Source organism: Rhincodon typus, chromosome 12, assembly GCF_021869965.1.
Source record: "Rhincodon typus isolate 14 chromosome 12, sRhiTyp1.1, whole genome shotgun sequence".
Taxonomy (NCBI): Eukaryota; Metazoa; Chordata; class Chondrichthyes; order Orectolobiformes; family Rhincodontidae; genus Rhincodon; species Rhincodon typus.
In genome coordinates, this window is record NC_063343.1 from 48,214,729 (window position 1) to 48,230,868 (window position 16,140).

The window sequence follows — 16,140 nt, forward strand, 5'->3', positions numbered from 1 at the left end:
CTGGGTGCTGCTGTCTCCTCTGGAGCTGCTGGCTGTGGAGGCTGTGGGCGGAGCTGTGTCGGCGTCGGCTGTGGGCGGAGCTGTGTCGGCGGTGGGCGGAGTTGTGCCGGTGTCGGCGGTGGGCGGAGTTGCGCCGGCGGTGGGTGGAGTTGCGTCCGCGTCGGTGATGGGCGGACCGGCGTCGGAGGTAGGAGGAGCGGGGTAGGCGGCGGCAGTAGCGGTGAGGGTGGTCGCGACTTCAGTGTCGGTGGCAACGGCAGCGATGGTGTTCGCTGTCCCGGAAGTGGGGAACCCGGCAAGTTGATGCTGGGCACCTTGTAAGATGTACATAATGCTGCCACCGTGCCCTAATGGCTGAGCAAAAGAATGCTTAAATGGTGTTTGGGAGGTCAGTCGAGTACATTTCTTTGTCTTGGACGGAATAGTCATAGTCATATAGCATGGAAACAGATCCTTTCGTCCAACAAGTCCATGCTGGACTAATCCCAAGCTAAACTAGACCCACCTGTTTGCTTCTGGCCCATATCCCTCCAAACCTTTCCTATTCATGTACTTATCCAAATGTCTTTTAAATGCTGTAATTGTACCCACATCCACCAATTCCTCAGGAAGTTCATTTCACACGTGAACCACTCTCTGTTTAAAAAAATTGCCGCTCATATCTTTTTTAAATATCTCTGCTCTCACCTGAAAAATGTGCGCCCTAATCTTGAAATCCCCCATCCGATGGAAAAGGCAACTACTATTAACTCTATCCATAGCCCTCATTATTTTATGAACTTCTATAAGGTTGCCTCTCAACCTCCTACACTCCAGCGAAAGAAGTCCCAGCCTATCCAACCTTTCCAGGTAACTCAAACCCTCCACACCCAGCAACGTCCTGGTAAATCTCTTCTGAACCCTCTCCAGCTCAATGTTATCCTTCCAGTGTTGTTGGAACTGTATTCATTAAGGAAGTTCCATCACACTTATCACTTAAGCTATGGTAGACAGGTTTTGAGGTGTCAGGTGGTGAGTTGCTCACCATAGAATTCTCAGCCTCTGACCTGCTCTTTTAGCCACAGTATCCATATCACTGGTCCAGGTTTCTATTCATGGAGCACCAGTATGTGGAGGATTCACTATAAAAAGTAATTTTATTGTTAGAAATTATTCTGCCTAATCTCTGAATAAAAATGGCTTAACATTAGATTAACCTGTTAACCTAGGTTATGTATAACATCAGGGAGAATCTAAGCAGTGCCACTTGTGGTTTATTGAAATTCACCAGACTGACAAACGAACACTTCTATTTCTTCACTATCACAAACAATAAAACTTATTTTGGTTTATACATCATCAATATAATGTATCAAGAAAACAGTGAGATATTGGGAGCGAGCATGTATAAACAAACAATCAAATTATTATTTAGGCTATTCTAATGCAATGCATGTCTTTATGAATAGATGGAAAGATGCACAAGTGACCTCTGCCTAAATCATTTTAACTGAATACAAGTGTTCTCCACTGGTCCAGCAATTTTATCCAGTTCAATCTCATAGCTGTGCTGAACAAACTACAGTTAAGACAGGACAACCGGCCTTCATGAGAAAAAGAATGAAAAATGATAGCAAGCTATATAAGAACAAAGAACAAAGAACAAAGAAAATTACAGCACAGGAACAGGCCCTTCGGCCCTCTAAGCCTGTGCAAATCCAGATCCTCTATCTAAACCTGTCGCCTATTTTCCAAGGATCTGTATCCCTCTGCTCCCTGCCCATTCATGTATCTGTCTAGATACATCTTAAATGATGCTATCATGCCCGCATCTACCACCTCTGCTGGCAACACGTTCCAGGCACCCACCACCCTCTGCGTAAAGAACTTTCCACGCATATCTCCCTTAAACTTTTCCCCTCTCACCTTGAAATCATGACCCCTAGTAATTGAGTCCCCCACTCTGGGAAAAAGCTTCTTGCTATCCACCCTGTCTATACCTCTCATGATTTTGTAGGCCTCAATCAGATCCCCCCTCAACCTCCATCTTTCTAATGTAAATAATCTTAATCTACTCAACCTCTCTTCATAGCTAGCACCCTCCATACCAGGCAACATCCTGGTGAACCTCCTCTGCACCCTCTCCAAAGCATCCACATCCTTTTGGTAATGTGGCGACCAGAACTATACGCAGTATTCCAAATGTGGTCGAACCAAAGTCCTATACAACTGTAACATGACCTGCCAACTCTTGTACTCAATACCCAGTCCGATGAATGAAAGCATGCCATATGCCTTCTTGACCACTCTATCGACCTGCGTTGCCACCTTCAGGGTACAATGGACCCGAACACCCAGATCTCTCTGTGCATCAATTTTCTCCAAGGCTTTTCCATTTACCATATAGTTCGCTCTTGAATTGGATCTTCCAAAATGCATCACCTCGCATTTGCCTGGATTGAACTCCATCTGCCATTTCTCTGCCCAACTCTCCAATCTATCTATATTCTGCTGCATTCTCTGACAGTCCCCTTCACTGTCTGCTACTCCACCAATCTTCGTGTCATCTGCAAACTTGCTAATCAGACATCTATACCTTCTTCCAGATCATTTATGCATATCACAAACAACAGTGGCCCCAACACGGATCCCTGTGGAACACCACTGGTCACAGTTCTCCATTTTGAGAAACTCCCTTCCACTACAACCCTCTGTCTCCTATAAACTATGTTTAGTCTGTCATTAGGGCATTTTATTGCAGTACAGTTGTCTTAAGAACCTTAAGATGCTCAATCTAATTGCCACATGATGAATCCTGCTGGAAAGCAGATCTTTACTTTTGGTAAAGTAGAATTAGGCCTTGTTGTGATATTCTTGATGGTTAAATAAGCTGATAGCACTCACTATGCAGATTCTGGCTTTAAGAACAGAAGGGGTAATGTGAAAAAAACATTGACAATCAAAGAGCAGATTGATATTAAATGTTTGAATTAATTAACAAACAGGAAATAAATACAATACTATATGACAATACCTCAACATCACTGAAGAGAACATCTGGAGGAGTGATACCGTTTTTCTTGGCAGCATGTCGGAGTAGTCCTTCAGCTTCCTTTACCCTGCCCTTTATCAACAACCAGCGTGGAGATTCAGGAATAAACCTGGTATTAAAAGTATTTTGTTTTAAATAAAGAATATGAATGTCATACAAAGGATTTGACCAGTTACCACTAGTATTAAAGTACTCCTTAACAATCATTATCAACATATAACTTTCTTCTCTTCAAAGTGTGGATTCAGACATGACAATCGAAGAGAATAATACAAAACATAATGCTTAATTTAAAATTTAACAGGGTGACAGAAATGCCTAGATCATAAGTGCATTGGCAAAGGACAGTTGATCTTGGCTACAGTCTTGCCCTGATAGAGTATAATGCAGAAGCATCTAAAGACAAAAAGCAAACTTAAGTAAATCTTTGTTTTCATCTTCTATATAAAGCATCATGTGGAATTGAAAATCTAGCACTTTATACTTCTGTTACATTTCAATTCTATTCTTTTATTTGTTGAAAAATCAGCAGGCCCTACTGGCAGCATGCAATTATCCCGAATACATTTTTTTTTGTGCTCTGCACAGTCTATGTGCAATGACTCACACAGTAATGGTAAAAATCCATTCTATCCCATACGTTTGAAAACAAACTCCAGGCAGAGTGAATATTTGGCTGTATTTCACAGGGTTTTTGGGGTTCGACTGGGAAGTCGGAAGGCATTGGGTAACCCATTCAGTGATGGGGAGGGGATGGTTTGGGTAGACATCCATTGCATGGGGAGAAAAATAGGTCACCCCTGGTCACTTCGGAGCACACTCCAGCTGTGAGCAAGGGCTTCTCTTTGCTCTCTGAATAAGCACCCTGCCTGCAATAGTAGTCCCATAGTATCAACATTTCCTGCATTCACAATCCACCTATCCCACAGGAAGCCAGGCTTCACAAGTCTTTTGTGTATGAACATCAACAATAAAGAAGAACAACATGTATTTATATTCCACAGTTAATCAAAATGTCCATTAATTATTTCTTTGGATTGCAGAGGCAATTTGTTTAACTGAGCAGCCCCCTTTAATTTTTTTAAAAGCCACATAACCATGACAATTTAAGGGGATAACTGCCTCATCTTTATGGGGGCTTTCATTTGCTGCATAGATATACAGCTTAAAGCGAACATTTCAGCCAATGTACACCTTAATATGCTTTCTGTTGATCAATGGAGATGGTTCTGTAGAAGACAAATATGTTAGCGATTGGACATACAAGGAAGCATTAAAGACCACAGCCCTGTTTGACGAGAAATGTTTTTAACATGTTTTGGAAGGAAATAAAACCTGGAGCAAAGCAAAGAATTTTTGGGGGAAATCCAACACCTTGGGAATAATGACAGAAAGTCTGGGACAACAGCAATCGTTCTGATTCCGAAAAGTGCCAATCAGCATGTAATTTCGTGTTTCCTCACAAGATAATTTATAATTTTCTGGTATGATTCCATCAGGGCCTATTACATTGATATATCAAAGTATATATACATATAATATAAATGCATAAAATGATTTGATGTAACAATTTATAGAGATGGTCTCCATGCAGAAAGAAGGATACTTACCTGAGAAGGTTTGCAGAGAAGACCCACTACACTGCTTTTTGGGAGAAGGGATTGCCTCAAAAGGAGATACCTTCCAGAGAGTTTGGAAGTATAATGAGGGATCCTACTGAGACATATATAAAAAAAAGCAATTTGACAGGGTAGATACTTGTCAGGTTACTTTCTTTTGGCTGGAAAGTCTAGAACTCGGAGACATAGTGTAAGAATAAGGAGTGGTCTTTGCAGGACAGTGGTTCAGGGGACATTTCTTAACCCAAAGCATTTTGAATATTTCAATAACTCTACCATGAGGGTTTTGGATACACAGTCATTGAAAGTGAGATTGACAGATTATTTTGATATTAAGGATATCAACAGACATGGTGCTAGTGCAGAAAAGTGGAATGCATTGAAGAAGATCAGCTATGATTGTTGAATGGCAGAATGGAGTGCAAGTGCCCAGGTTTCAATTCTGGCTGAGTACAGTATACCTGCTGCATCTCTTTTACTTTAATTTCCAGTTTCCAATAGGTATATTTATACTATCAATCACTTACTGTCCTACAGGATTCAGAAAAGCTCTGAAGTGTGATTTTCAAAGCTAGAGTCTGTTTTGGTGGACTTTATCTGCCTCAAAAATCATGTTCTTAAAATCAGCTTCCGCCTGAGCAGTAATCTCATAGAAAATCACCTCCTCATTGTAGAACACACTTGATTTTAAATACACTGTTTTCAATCTGGTAAAATTGGATGAGTGTTAGAATGGCCTTTTGATGGCTATCACATAATTATTTCCTGAGCAGTGAAGGTGCAAATGATCCTGCTGAATATTTACTCTCTCACTGCAGTCAAGGGGACATCACTACACTAATTCAGGATCAATTCTAATCCCCATCCTTACCTTCATCCAAGAAGTACCCTAAAGTTTCTTCTTCTTGATAAGAATCAATGACAGAAGTTAATGACAATAAAAGTTCTTAGCTAGTGATGATATAGGTTAAGGTTCTAATTCCTACTTACCACCACAAAGGAACGTACAACACGCCAGAGACAGACAGGATGAAAAGCAACATCGACCAGCTTCGTATGAAGTACGCTACCAAAGGAAGGGCCATGTAGCCGATTGCATAAGGAATAAAAGCTCCCAGTGTCGCGAATATAACCCGAATGGATTTCCCAAGAAGCTCAGATCCTGTAAGAAGAGAATAGCCAGGTCAAGGATGACAGCAACTGTAAATTATTTCTTAATTTTATTTCATTGCCTAGTATCACCGCTCTGAAGGAAAGTATTCTTCTGTGTTGATTCAGAAAAGCTTTCAACAATTAAGATGAATACTCCCTAAGCACAATACAGAAACAACAAACCAAGCTCAGTGAAAAACACCAGTCCATCACAGTCCATCACCAGTCCAACACCAGTGATCACAGTCCATCTTATGTATGGCACATGGTAGGGAGAAGGGGAAAATGTGATTTACATTTGAAAAGCAATTAAAAACTGAGATGTCTAACAGACCTGAAATTGGAGATAATTACCTCTGTCTATGAGTAAGTAATGACAGTCAGCCACAATAATAAACCAGGTTCATACTTTTGGATGCTCTCCAACCGTTTTACATTTTAAGTGCTGCAACCGATCCCTTCGTTACCATGTATCAGGCACCAATTCACTTCGAATTGCATTTCAAAATTTAAACTATTTACTTCTGCTTTCTTTAACATATCCACAGTTTCTGATTTACTCAATAACACCCTCATCCCCACCTGTGATGTCCTCACCCCAATAAAGCTATGACTCTCTTTCGCCTAGTGCTCATGCTTTTACAGTCCTCTTCTCCATTTCCTTACTTCTAAGGCACCCAGAATATATATGATATGGTGGATAACTGGCTTAGACATTCTCTGTCAAATGTGGCTGGATCAGTCCTGCCCTTATCTGTTAAATCTCTTCACCATTTCATGATCATCCTGAAATGCAAAAAAACTAAGACTTTTTCTCACTGCAAACCATTTACTTAAACCCTGCCCCTTGCCTCTGCTACCTTCACCTTCAACTATAGAAGGAAAGAATGAGAAGACCTCATGGACATTTTTGTCAATAACACCAAAGCCATCTAATCAGTTTGCAGGTGTAAAAACCAGTAACGTTTTGAAATGAGCATGCTAGTCATACTGCAGCTCCATTTTGAAAAATAAGTTGGAATCATATGTGCCTTTTGCCAGTTTTACTGTTACTTTCACTGTTGGTTACTCCTGTGGTTTTCCTCCCTTTCAGCAATCCACCTGAACATACCTCCACTGAAGTCACCCTAGCCATGAACTCACATCTTTCTCTCTACGGTCTCATCTCATATCGTCTCCAATCTCATCTTGTCCAATGACAAACACCTCCAGCACCTTTACGTCTCTTCCCAATAAACTGTTCACCAAACTCTTCATCCATGTTAGCTGATAACATTAATGGCTTTCTTTCTTCATGTAGTACTCTCTTCTCCTTTAAAAAAGTGGTCATCAGTCCTCTCAAATGACAAATACTTAACCTCACAATCCTTGCAAACCATATCCCATCTCCAACCTCCATCTCCACCCCAAAGTCAATGAATGTGTTGCTGCCTCCCAAAATCCATGCTTCTCTTTCCTCAAAGCCAATGTTTAAATCTCTCCAATTGGGTTTCTACTATTGACACAGACTGCTTTTACTAATTTGTAAATTAAATCCTTTATGACCCTGATAGAGATAAAACCTTATTCCTGTCATTCTCAATCTATCTGCAACATTTGACATAGTTGACCCCTCCTTCCTCCTCCAACACCTCTCCATCCAGATAAAGGGAGCTCTATTTGCATAGTTCCATTCTCTATCAAAGAGTAGGTAGAGAATCAACTACAGTAGTTTCCCTTTCAGCTCTCACTCAGTTACTTTTGCTGTCCCTCAAATACCTACTCCTGGCTCCCCCTTTTATTCATTCACATGATAAGGGCGTCACTGGCTAGGCAGCATTTATTGCTCACCCTAATTGCCCAGAGGGCAGTTAAGACTCAATCACATCGTTGCTTCCTAGACTCATCTACATATTATCCTTCAGTGACATCACCCATAATTACAGAAATACGTTTTTACAAATCATCATTGAATCATAGAATCGCTACAGTGTGGAAACAGGCCCTTCGGCCCAACAAGTCCACACCGACCCTCAGAGATACATGGGCGATTTCTAGTTCTACCTCTCCTCTTCCTCTCTTGACTTCTACACTATTGTTAAATTACAGGAATGTTCAACCAACATGTAGTACTGGATGGACAGAAATTTTCTCCAACTAAAAACTTTAAGATGTCCAAAGTTATTGTCTTCCACTCCACCACAACCGACATTCCCTAGCTGTTGACTCCAATCCTTTCCCCTGTAAATGTCTTTGGCTCAAGCAGGCTACTTTATATTATACTTGGCCCCAAGATGAATTTTCAAATACATATCCGTACTATCACTGAGACAATCACATTCTACCTCCACAATACAGGAATAATAAGGTGAGAAAAAAAAAACATCACATAGCTTCACCAATGTCTCAGCTTATCAGCTGCTGAAACCCTCAACATTTCCTTTGTTATCTCTAGAGGAGACTACTGCAACACAGTGCTGATCAACCATGAGGTCATCCAAGACTTTGCTTTCCATGCCATAAATTGTGCTAAATCCCATACCCACATCATCCATATGCTTGCTATCCTGCACAGACTCTTCATTGAACAGCATGTCATTCTAAAATTCTCATTACTACCCTTACACTCAAGTCCTTCCATAATCTTAAACTTTTCTCTTTCTTTAGTTTCCTCCAACTTCATAACGTCTGAGATATCTGTGTTGCTCTAATTCTAGCCCCTTGAGCGCTTCTCTCCACTCATGGTGACTATGCTTTCAAAGCCCCATTCTCTGGAATTTCCTTGCGAAACTTCTCAACATTTCTAAACTTCCTATCTTCTACATGTCATTCCTTGAAACTTACCTCTTCATCCAACTTTTTAGTTATCTTCCCTAGTTTCACCTCATGTAGCTCAGTTCCCAATTTTACTTTATACCTACCTTGGGATATTAAAGGCACAATATAAATATTAGTTTTTGCTGTGAGCTCTGAAGCAAATGTTGGCTAACCTCCTTGTTTTCCTTCTTGTATCCTTTTCAATAAAGATTTATCGACATTTTCAAAACTGTTATAAATAATGGCCATTTTTGGCCACACAACACTGCAACAGGCATCTTAAGATCTACCAGCATCAGTTTTGTCTTTCAACCACATCAGAAATGAGCCATCTGAATGGACAGACTCCCACCACGTCAAGTATTAATATTGTGAAGGCACATAAAATCTCAATTATATAAATTGTAAATCCCTTTAAGTCTTTCTATTCTACCTCAATTTCAGCTTTAGTGCATTTATGACAGACATTTTTTGCATCAAACGGAAATACTTTGAAGGGACTGGGGCCTCAGAGCTCAAACCTTCTCTTAATCTGAATACTGAATATGTGTACTTTCCACTATTGGGTCCAGTCATTGAGAGAAGATAAATTAGCATTTCTTCTGGGACGCTACAGTTAGCATAAAATAATGGAACTCCCAGAAAAGAAATAATGATGTTTGTAAATATTATAATCCAAAGAACAGTGGACTGACAATGAATACTGGAAGGTGCCAATGCTGCTTTCAAAATTCAATGGTTGTCATTGCTGTCATTGCTTTAGTTTGGTAAGCTGACCCTAATCAGCATCTGCATGTTTATGTGCTGTTTGAGGAATGACAACATCATTCAAAGGAGTCTGGGGATAGAAAGTGATTTTTGTCAAATTAGTTTGATGATGAACATCTTGGTCAATTATTTTGCATTCTGTCATGACTAGAAATGTGCACATGCTCACGAAACTTGGGGCTTAGTAGGATGATGGCACCTAAACACAGAAGCTGTACTGCTGAATTCATAGGACTGGGAGTTCTCACTACAATTTTCTGAACTTTTAGTTCAGCAATGCAGAGATCAATTCCAATATTTCATTGATCACCATATCTCAGATCAGATAATTCAGCACAATTCAGTAATTAAGTCAGTGATCTCATTGTGTTTGAAACCCTGAAATTATTGGATCATTTGACAAGGGAATGGACGATTTGAAGGAGGTCAGGAACTTGGGCTAGTTCTTCCCAGAAATAAAATCTATTTACAGGAGACAGTTAAATCCCAGTAAGTTGGTTGTGGGTGGATTTTCTGGCAAACCCATGTCAAGGAGGGATATCCTGGGAAATACCTGATCTCCCATAGAGAATTCTACTCATTTCAGCTGAAATAAAGCCTAATGAGAATTCACAAAGCTGAAAACTTAGATTCTACTGTCTGAATCTGAAAAAGGCCCAGAACGGAGAAGAATCAAAGTACTTATATGCTTATATGACTTCCCTGAAAAACTTGTTTCTGCGGCGAAAACTAAATCCCTTAAAGAACAACATCATTTGAAAGAATTTTCTACATCTAGCTATGTTAATGAGAGCTTATACATGGAGACCACTAATTGGGGTCAGTGAACAGTCATTGAAATAAGTATTCCACGCTTGTGGAAAATGGGAATTTTTTTTTCATTTTGAGAACTCAGTAAATAAAGAATACTTTGAAATAAACATGATCTCACAAGAGTTTAAAAGACAAACAACCAAACAGATGGATCAAAACTGAGTCAGTGATTTTCCTGTGAGAAGAACATCAGGAAAGTGCAGGTCAGCAGAACACATGAGTCCAGATTTTCCAGGCCCAATGTATGAACTATACAGTAATTTCGAGTGAAAATTAACTTTCTGATCGGCAGTTATCCAGTTTCTGGAACATTTGCAAAAGTCCTGCCATTGAGTTACATCAGAGCCATCACAGGACTACGACTCAGTTACCTTAAATGTTAACCAGTTCAAGTTAAAGGATTAAAACCTGCTATAGGAGCAGAATTAGGCCATTTGGCCCATTGAGTCGGCTTCACCATTCAATAATGGCTGATATGTTTCTCAAACCCATTCTCCTATCTTCTCCCTTTAACCCTTGATCGTCTTACCAACCAAGGACCTATTTATCTCTTAAATGCATTCAATGACTTGGCTTCTGCTGTCCTCTGTGGCAATGAGATCCACAGATTCACCACCCTCTCGTTGATGAAATTCCTTCTTATCTCCGTTCTAAAGGGTGGTGTCTTCACTTTGAAGTTTTGTCCTCGGGTCCTAGTCTCTCCTAATGCTGGAAACATCTTCTCCACGTCCAGTCTATCCTACCCTCAAAGTAGAGTTCAGAAGGATGAAGAGGGAATGAATTGAAACTTAAAGAATTCTGAAGGGCCTGGACAGAGTGGACGTTGGGAAGATGATTTCATTGACAGGAGAGATAGGACCTGAGGGCACAGCCTTAGAGTAAAGGGAAGACTCTTTGGAACGAAAATAAAGAGAAACTTCTTCAACCAGAGAGTGGTGAATCTGTGGAATTCATTACATCAGGGGCTGTGGAGGCCAAGTCATTGAATGCATTTAAGACAGAAATAGATAAGTTCTTGATTGTCAATGGCATCAAAGGTTACGGGGAGAAAACAAGAGAATGGGTTTGAAAAACTTATCAGCCATGATTGAATGGCAGAACAGACTTGATGGACCGAATGGCCTAATTTCTGTTCCTTTGTTTTATGGTCTTATTCTGTAAGTTCCAATCAAATCCCTCTCATTCTTCTAAACTCCATCAAATACAGGTCCAGAGTCCTTAACCACTCGTCATATGTTAAGATCTTTAGTCCTGGAATCACTGTTGTAAACCTCCACTAAACCCCCTTCAAAAAGGGCTATCTATGTCCCTCTATAAGTCACCCCTCAGCCTTTGACACTCCAGGGAAAATAGCCCCAGTCTATTCAGCCTCTCCCTATAGCTCAACCCTCCAGCCTTGGCAACATCCTGGCAACCCTTTGAAGTTTCACAACATCCTGCCTATAGCAGGGAGACCAGAATTGAAAGCAGTATTCAAAAAGTGGCCTAACCAATGTCCTGTACAACCACAACATAACCTCCAGTTCAGAGATGAATTGAGGTAATTTCTTAAAGCAGCACCTTTTGGAACCAACCAGGGAGCAAGTTATATTAGACTTGGTATAATTGCATGTGACAGATTAATAACCTCAAGAGCAAAGGCAACTCTACGCGGCAGCAATAACAGTATGTCCAGTTTGAAAGGGAGAAGACTGAGTCTAATCATATTAATTTTTAAAGATAAATAAGGACAATTACATGGCATGCAAGCTGACCTAGCTGAAGTGAAACTAGGCTAGGGGATAAATCAAATAAAGATGCAGTAGCAGCCATTTAGGAGGGTATTTCAGAATACTCAACAATAAATATGTACCTGCTAAAAAGAAAAATGTTAAAGGAAAGACCCAACATCCATGTTAATTGAAGTAGTCATGGGCAGCATCAATCTTGGGATAAAACCATAACCGTGCACAGATGAGCAGAAGATCAGATGATTGCTCATAAGAAAGTACAGTACACTGAAATGTTAATCAGGAGGGAGAAATTAGAGTATGAGCGAAATACAAAAACAAATAGCAACTTTTTCCACGGATAACTAAACAGAGAGTAAGGCTTTAAAATGAGAATGGGAGTTAATAGCAAGTAAGGGAATATTGGATGAAATGAACAAATATTTTGCTTCTGTCTCCACTATAAAAGAATACAAAACATTTCAGTAATAGCTATAAATCGGAGGTGGAAGGGAGAGAGGAATTTCATGAAATTACAATCATGAGGGAAATGATACCAAGCAAACTGATGGACTGTGCCCTGCCAAGTATCCAGGCCCAGATAGTCTTCATCCGATGGTCTTAAAAGAGGTGGCTACTGAGCAAGGTAATAGTTGTGTTGGTGTTATAAGTTTGGAAAATATAACCCTTGACTCAGGAAAGGTTCATGATAGGAAAATAGTAAATATATGTCCTCTATTCAAGACGGGAGGGAGGCAGAATTCAGGAAACTTTAGGTCAGTCAGCTTGACATCTATTGTGAGGAAGATATTAGAAACAATCATTAATGAGGTTATACCTGGGAATTTATGAAAACTCAATTCAAATCAGGAAGCATTGGTGTGAAAAGGAAATAGTGTTTTACCAATTTATTGGAGTTCTTTGAAGGAGTAAACATGCATTGTGGATAAAGGGAGCAACTCCAGAATTAAAGGACTTGATTTTAAAATTAGGAGGGTCCACTTAGGACCCTCGAGACGGGAAACACAAAAACTCTTTTGTTGTAGTAAGGTACCCTTTTGATAGGTTCAGGGATACCTTTGGGAGAGTTAGAAGGTGCTCTTTGGGAAATGTCAATCGTACTTCAGCAAAAGTCAGGTGGCCTTTGGGATTGTTAGAAGTAGACATGAGTGTGCATAACAGTGTACAAACTCATTGGAACTGTCAAGATGTCCAAAGAATTGCCATGCTGATTGGAATTGACAAGCAGTCAAGAGGACTTTCAAGGTGATTGGATCCGTCAAAGGACTTAAATCTTTTGGCATTTAAAGCTTTTTTGTTAAAAAAAAACTCCAGTTCACAAAAATCAGTGCTTTGCATTTTACTCTGCCAGCTGACATAAACCTGGGGGCTATCATTGTGGGAAATATACTGCATGATGAAGTCACAACCCATCATTATCACATTGGGTGTCTATCAGTTCACAGTTTGATAGGCTAACTAAATGCTTGGAGCTGTCTAACTCCAGTTATAACCTGATTCCCACACTCCCTCGTTCCCCATGCATGTGTGCTGGAATGTCATCGATTTTCAACTGGATCTGTCAAAGGACTTAAATCTCTTGGCATTTAAAGTTTTTTTGTTAAAAAAACACTCCAGTTCCAAAGAAATTTTGTAAATAACTAAAATGGAGTTACAATTTTGTAATATTTAGATTATTCTTGCAGTTTTTTTGTATCAAACCGAATTTCCGAATTTTGTGAATTGCAGCTTTTTTTACATTGCTTTTTCTATAATTCAGTAAATGCCCGATTCCCAATCCCATCAGAAACATTATTGCTGCTTGTCACATTTCAGAGTATTTTGACCACTACTCCACAAAAAGAAATTCAGCCTCACAATTCAATAGGTGTTCTCCCGGTCTTACGAGCCAATATGCGAACACTGGAACTTGGTGTCATGTTAATTATGTCAAAATCCTGTGGGGTACTGGGGGAAGGGCTAATTAAAATATTGAATAGTGTAGATACTTACCAAGAACATAGGCAGCCACCAAGTTTGAAATTTGTCCAAGACCCACAAGGAAATTGAGAACGCAGAATATCTCCCAATTTGGAGAGAATGCTTGAAGCATGCTGAATACAGTCTGGACTGCCATAGTTCCAAACATAACTAACTTCCTTCCAAACCTGCAAAGCAGAAGCAGACCAAGTTTGACCCCTATACATTACTGCATACTTGCTATTATATACCTAATCTCATGCATGTAATTGTTCACATACTAATTTACATAAACTGGTACACATACAACATCTATACTCTCAACTGAACACAGACCTCGGACCTCTCTATGAACACTTCGGGTTGGAACTTTTGGTGGAAGGGGGAAATCGACTACTAAATGGGAGATGGGGTAGGGTGAACTGGATGGTTTGTGTATGTGCTTCCACGAGTATGTGCATGGTGCACACACTCGTTTGTGTGTGAGACTGTGTGTGTGTGTGAATGTGTGCGTGTGTGCATTTGAAAGTGTGTCCCCATGTGGGTGTGTGCATGTGTCAGTGTATCTGCATGAATGCGTTGTGGGTGTGCATGTATATGTGTGTGTGTTTGCATGTATAGGAATGTACATTTACATGTGTGGTGCGTGTGTGTGTGTGCTTGTGTGTGTGTGCGTGTGCGTGTGCGTGCTTGTGTGTGTGTGTATGGTGTGTGATTGAGTCAAACCGTTTATAGCTTCCCACTAACCTGATTAGCCAGCAGTCTGAGCAAATAAGCAAGGGGAGAATTCAATGGTGGGTGCTGTCGAGCCTGTGAGAAAGTACAGGGAAAAGTGGGCGCGGCCACTGGAAAAAGGCACAAATAGAATTTTAGGGTATGGGTGAATCATATTGCCTTCAGGGCATGGCATTGCCCCTGTTTACATAAGACACCCCCTTCCAACTGATGTTCCCTTACTACTCTGGCCTGGCTGCATTGCCAAGTGTGACTGTTTTCCTTTTGGAATCACACCAAATTATGTAATTAAAACATCTAAACAGTAACAATTAGCAAGCACTGCCCACCAGGGGCAGGCCCATGAGCTGGTACCCCAACTTGCCCACTCCTCTGTGCGTCGGGTAATAAAGATCAGGCTTAAGATGGGGCTTACGTGCAACTAAAAAGAAGAACACAAATTTTGTAAACAACCAAAATGGAATTACAACTGCACACATCACCATTTATGTGGCCCAGGGATTCCACGGCAACACAGAATAAATAATTCGACTGAGAGTCCACGAACCATCTTAATTTACAGTTGCACAGGACTGCTGCCCAATGCTTTCCATTTTCCAGTTAACCTCTTCAGAGATGTTAGTACACACCATTGAAGCAGATGGGACTTGAATTATGGCCTCAGAGGCAAGGCTAGTAGCACTGCAGCATAAGGGCACTTCTATGCCCAGTATTTTAGACATTTCCTTTATGACAATTGACATTAAACCTGCTTTTTATTGCAAATTTTTATTGAGTTCAAATTTCCCCATCTGCCATGTTGGGATTCAAACCCATGTTCCTGGAATATAAGCCTGGGGTTAAAATTGTTTCAGAGATAGTAGGAACTGCAGATGCTGGAGAATCTGAGATAACAAGGTGTAGAGCTGGATGAAGAAGGGTCTAGGCCCGAAATGTCAGCCTTCCTGCTCCTCTGATGCTGCTTGGCCTGCTGTGTTCATCCAGCTCTATACCTTGTTATGTTAGCCTGGGGTTTTGGATTGCCCAGCCCAGTGACACTACCACTATTCCACTCCCTTCCCATCTGACCAGCATTTTGTAGCGGTGGAGATAGACCAAAGTCCTTGATTGCCAATTGGCTGGACAGTTAAAGATCCCGTTAGGCATAAGATATGGCCAAGAGTGTGCCTCACCCGGCAGTTTATCGGGAAGGAGGTGGGCTGGGCAGTCAACTATTTAATGTCCCCACATTGACAAAACATGCCCAACAGAGCAGTTGGTGGGGAGACTAAAATCCAGACCTTAGATTTACACAGAAATAAATGAGGATCTTGTTGGGACACATGCACCATAACTTTGGTAAGAGTACACCACAAGGTTTAGAAATTATGTTAGGGTTGTGCTTTTGAGATTGAAGGATGGCTTGCTGCCTATGTCACTTTTTGAGGGAGCAGGCATGGAGGAGGGAACAGGTATTGTCATGTGATAGTAGGAACTGCAGATGCTGGAGAATCTGAGATAACAAGGTGTAGAGCTGGATGAACACAGCAGGCGAAGC

The 16,140-nt window shown here is 40.6% G+C and overlaps 1 protein-coding gene across 1 annotated transcript in view; it reads right to left on the minus strand.

Moving 5' to 3' along the window:
- LOC109922049 (solute carrier family 22 member 5-like) overlaps positions 1-16,140 on the minus strand; it is a 186,001-nt gene that overhangs the window by 153,220 nt on the left and 16,641 nt on the right. The window contains exons 3-5 of the mRNA XM_048603984.1: positions 13,902-14,056; positions 5,641-5,812; positions 3,014-3,140 (exon numbers count right to left, since the gene is read on the minus strand). Of these exons, the coding sequence (XP_048459941.1) occupies positions 3,014-3,140; positions 5,641-5,812; positions 13,902-14,056 (454 nt within the window). The remainder of the gene's footprint in view (positions 1-3,013; positions 3,141-5,640; positions 5,813-13,901; positions 14,057-16,140) is intronic.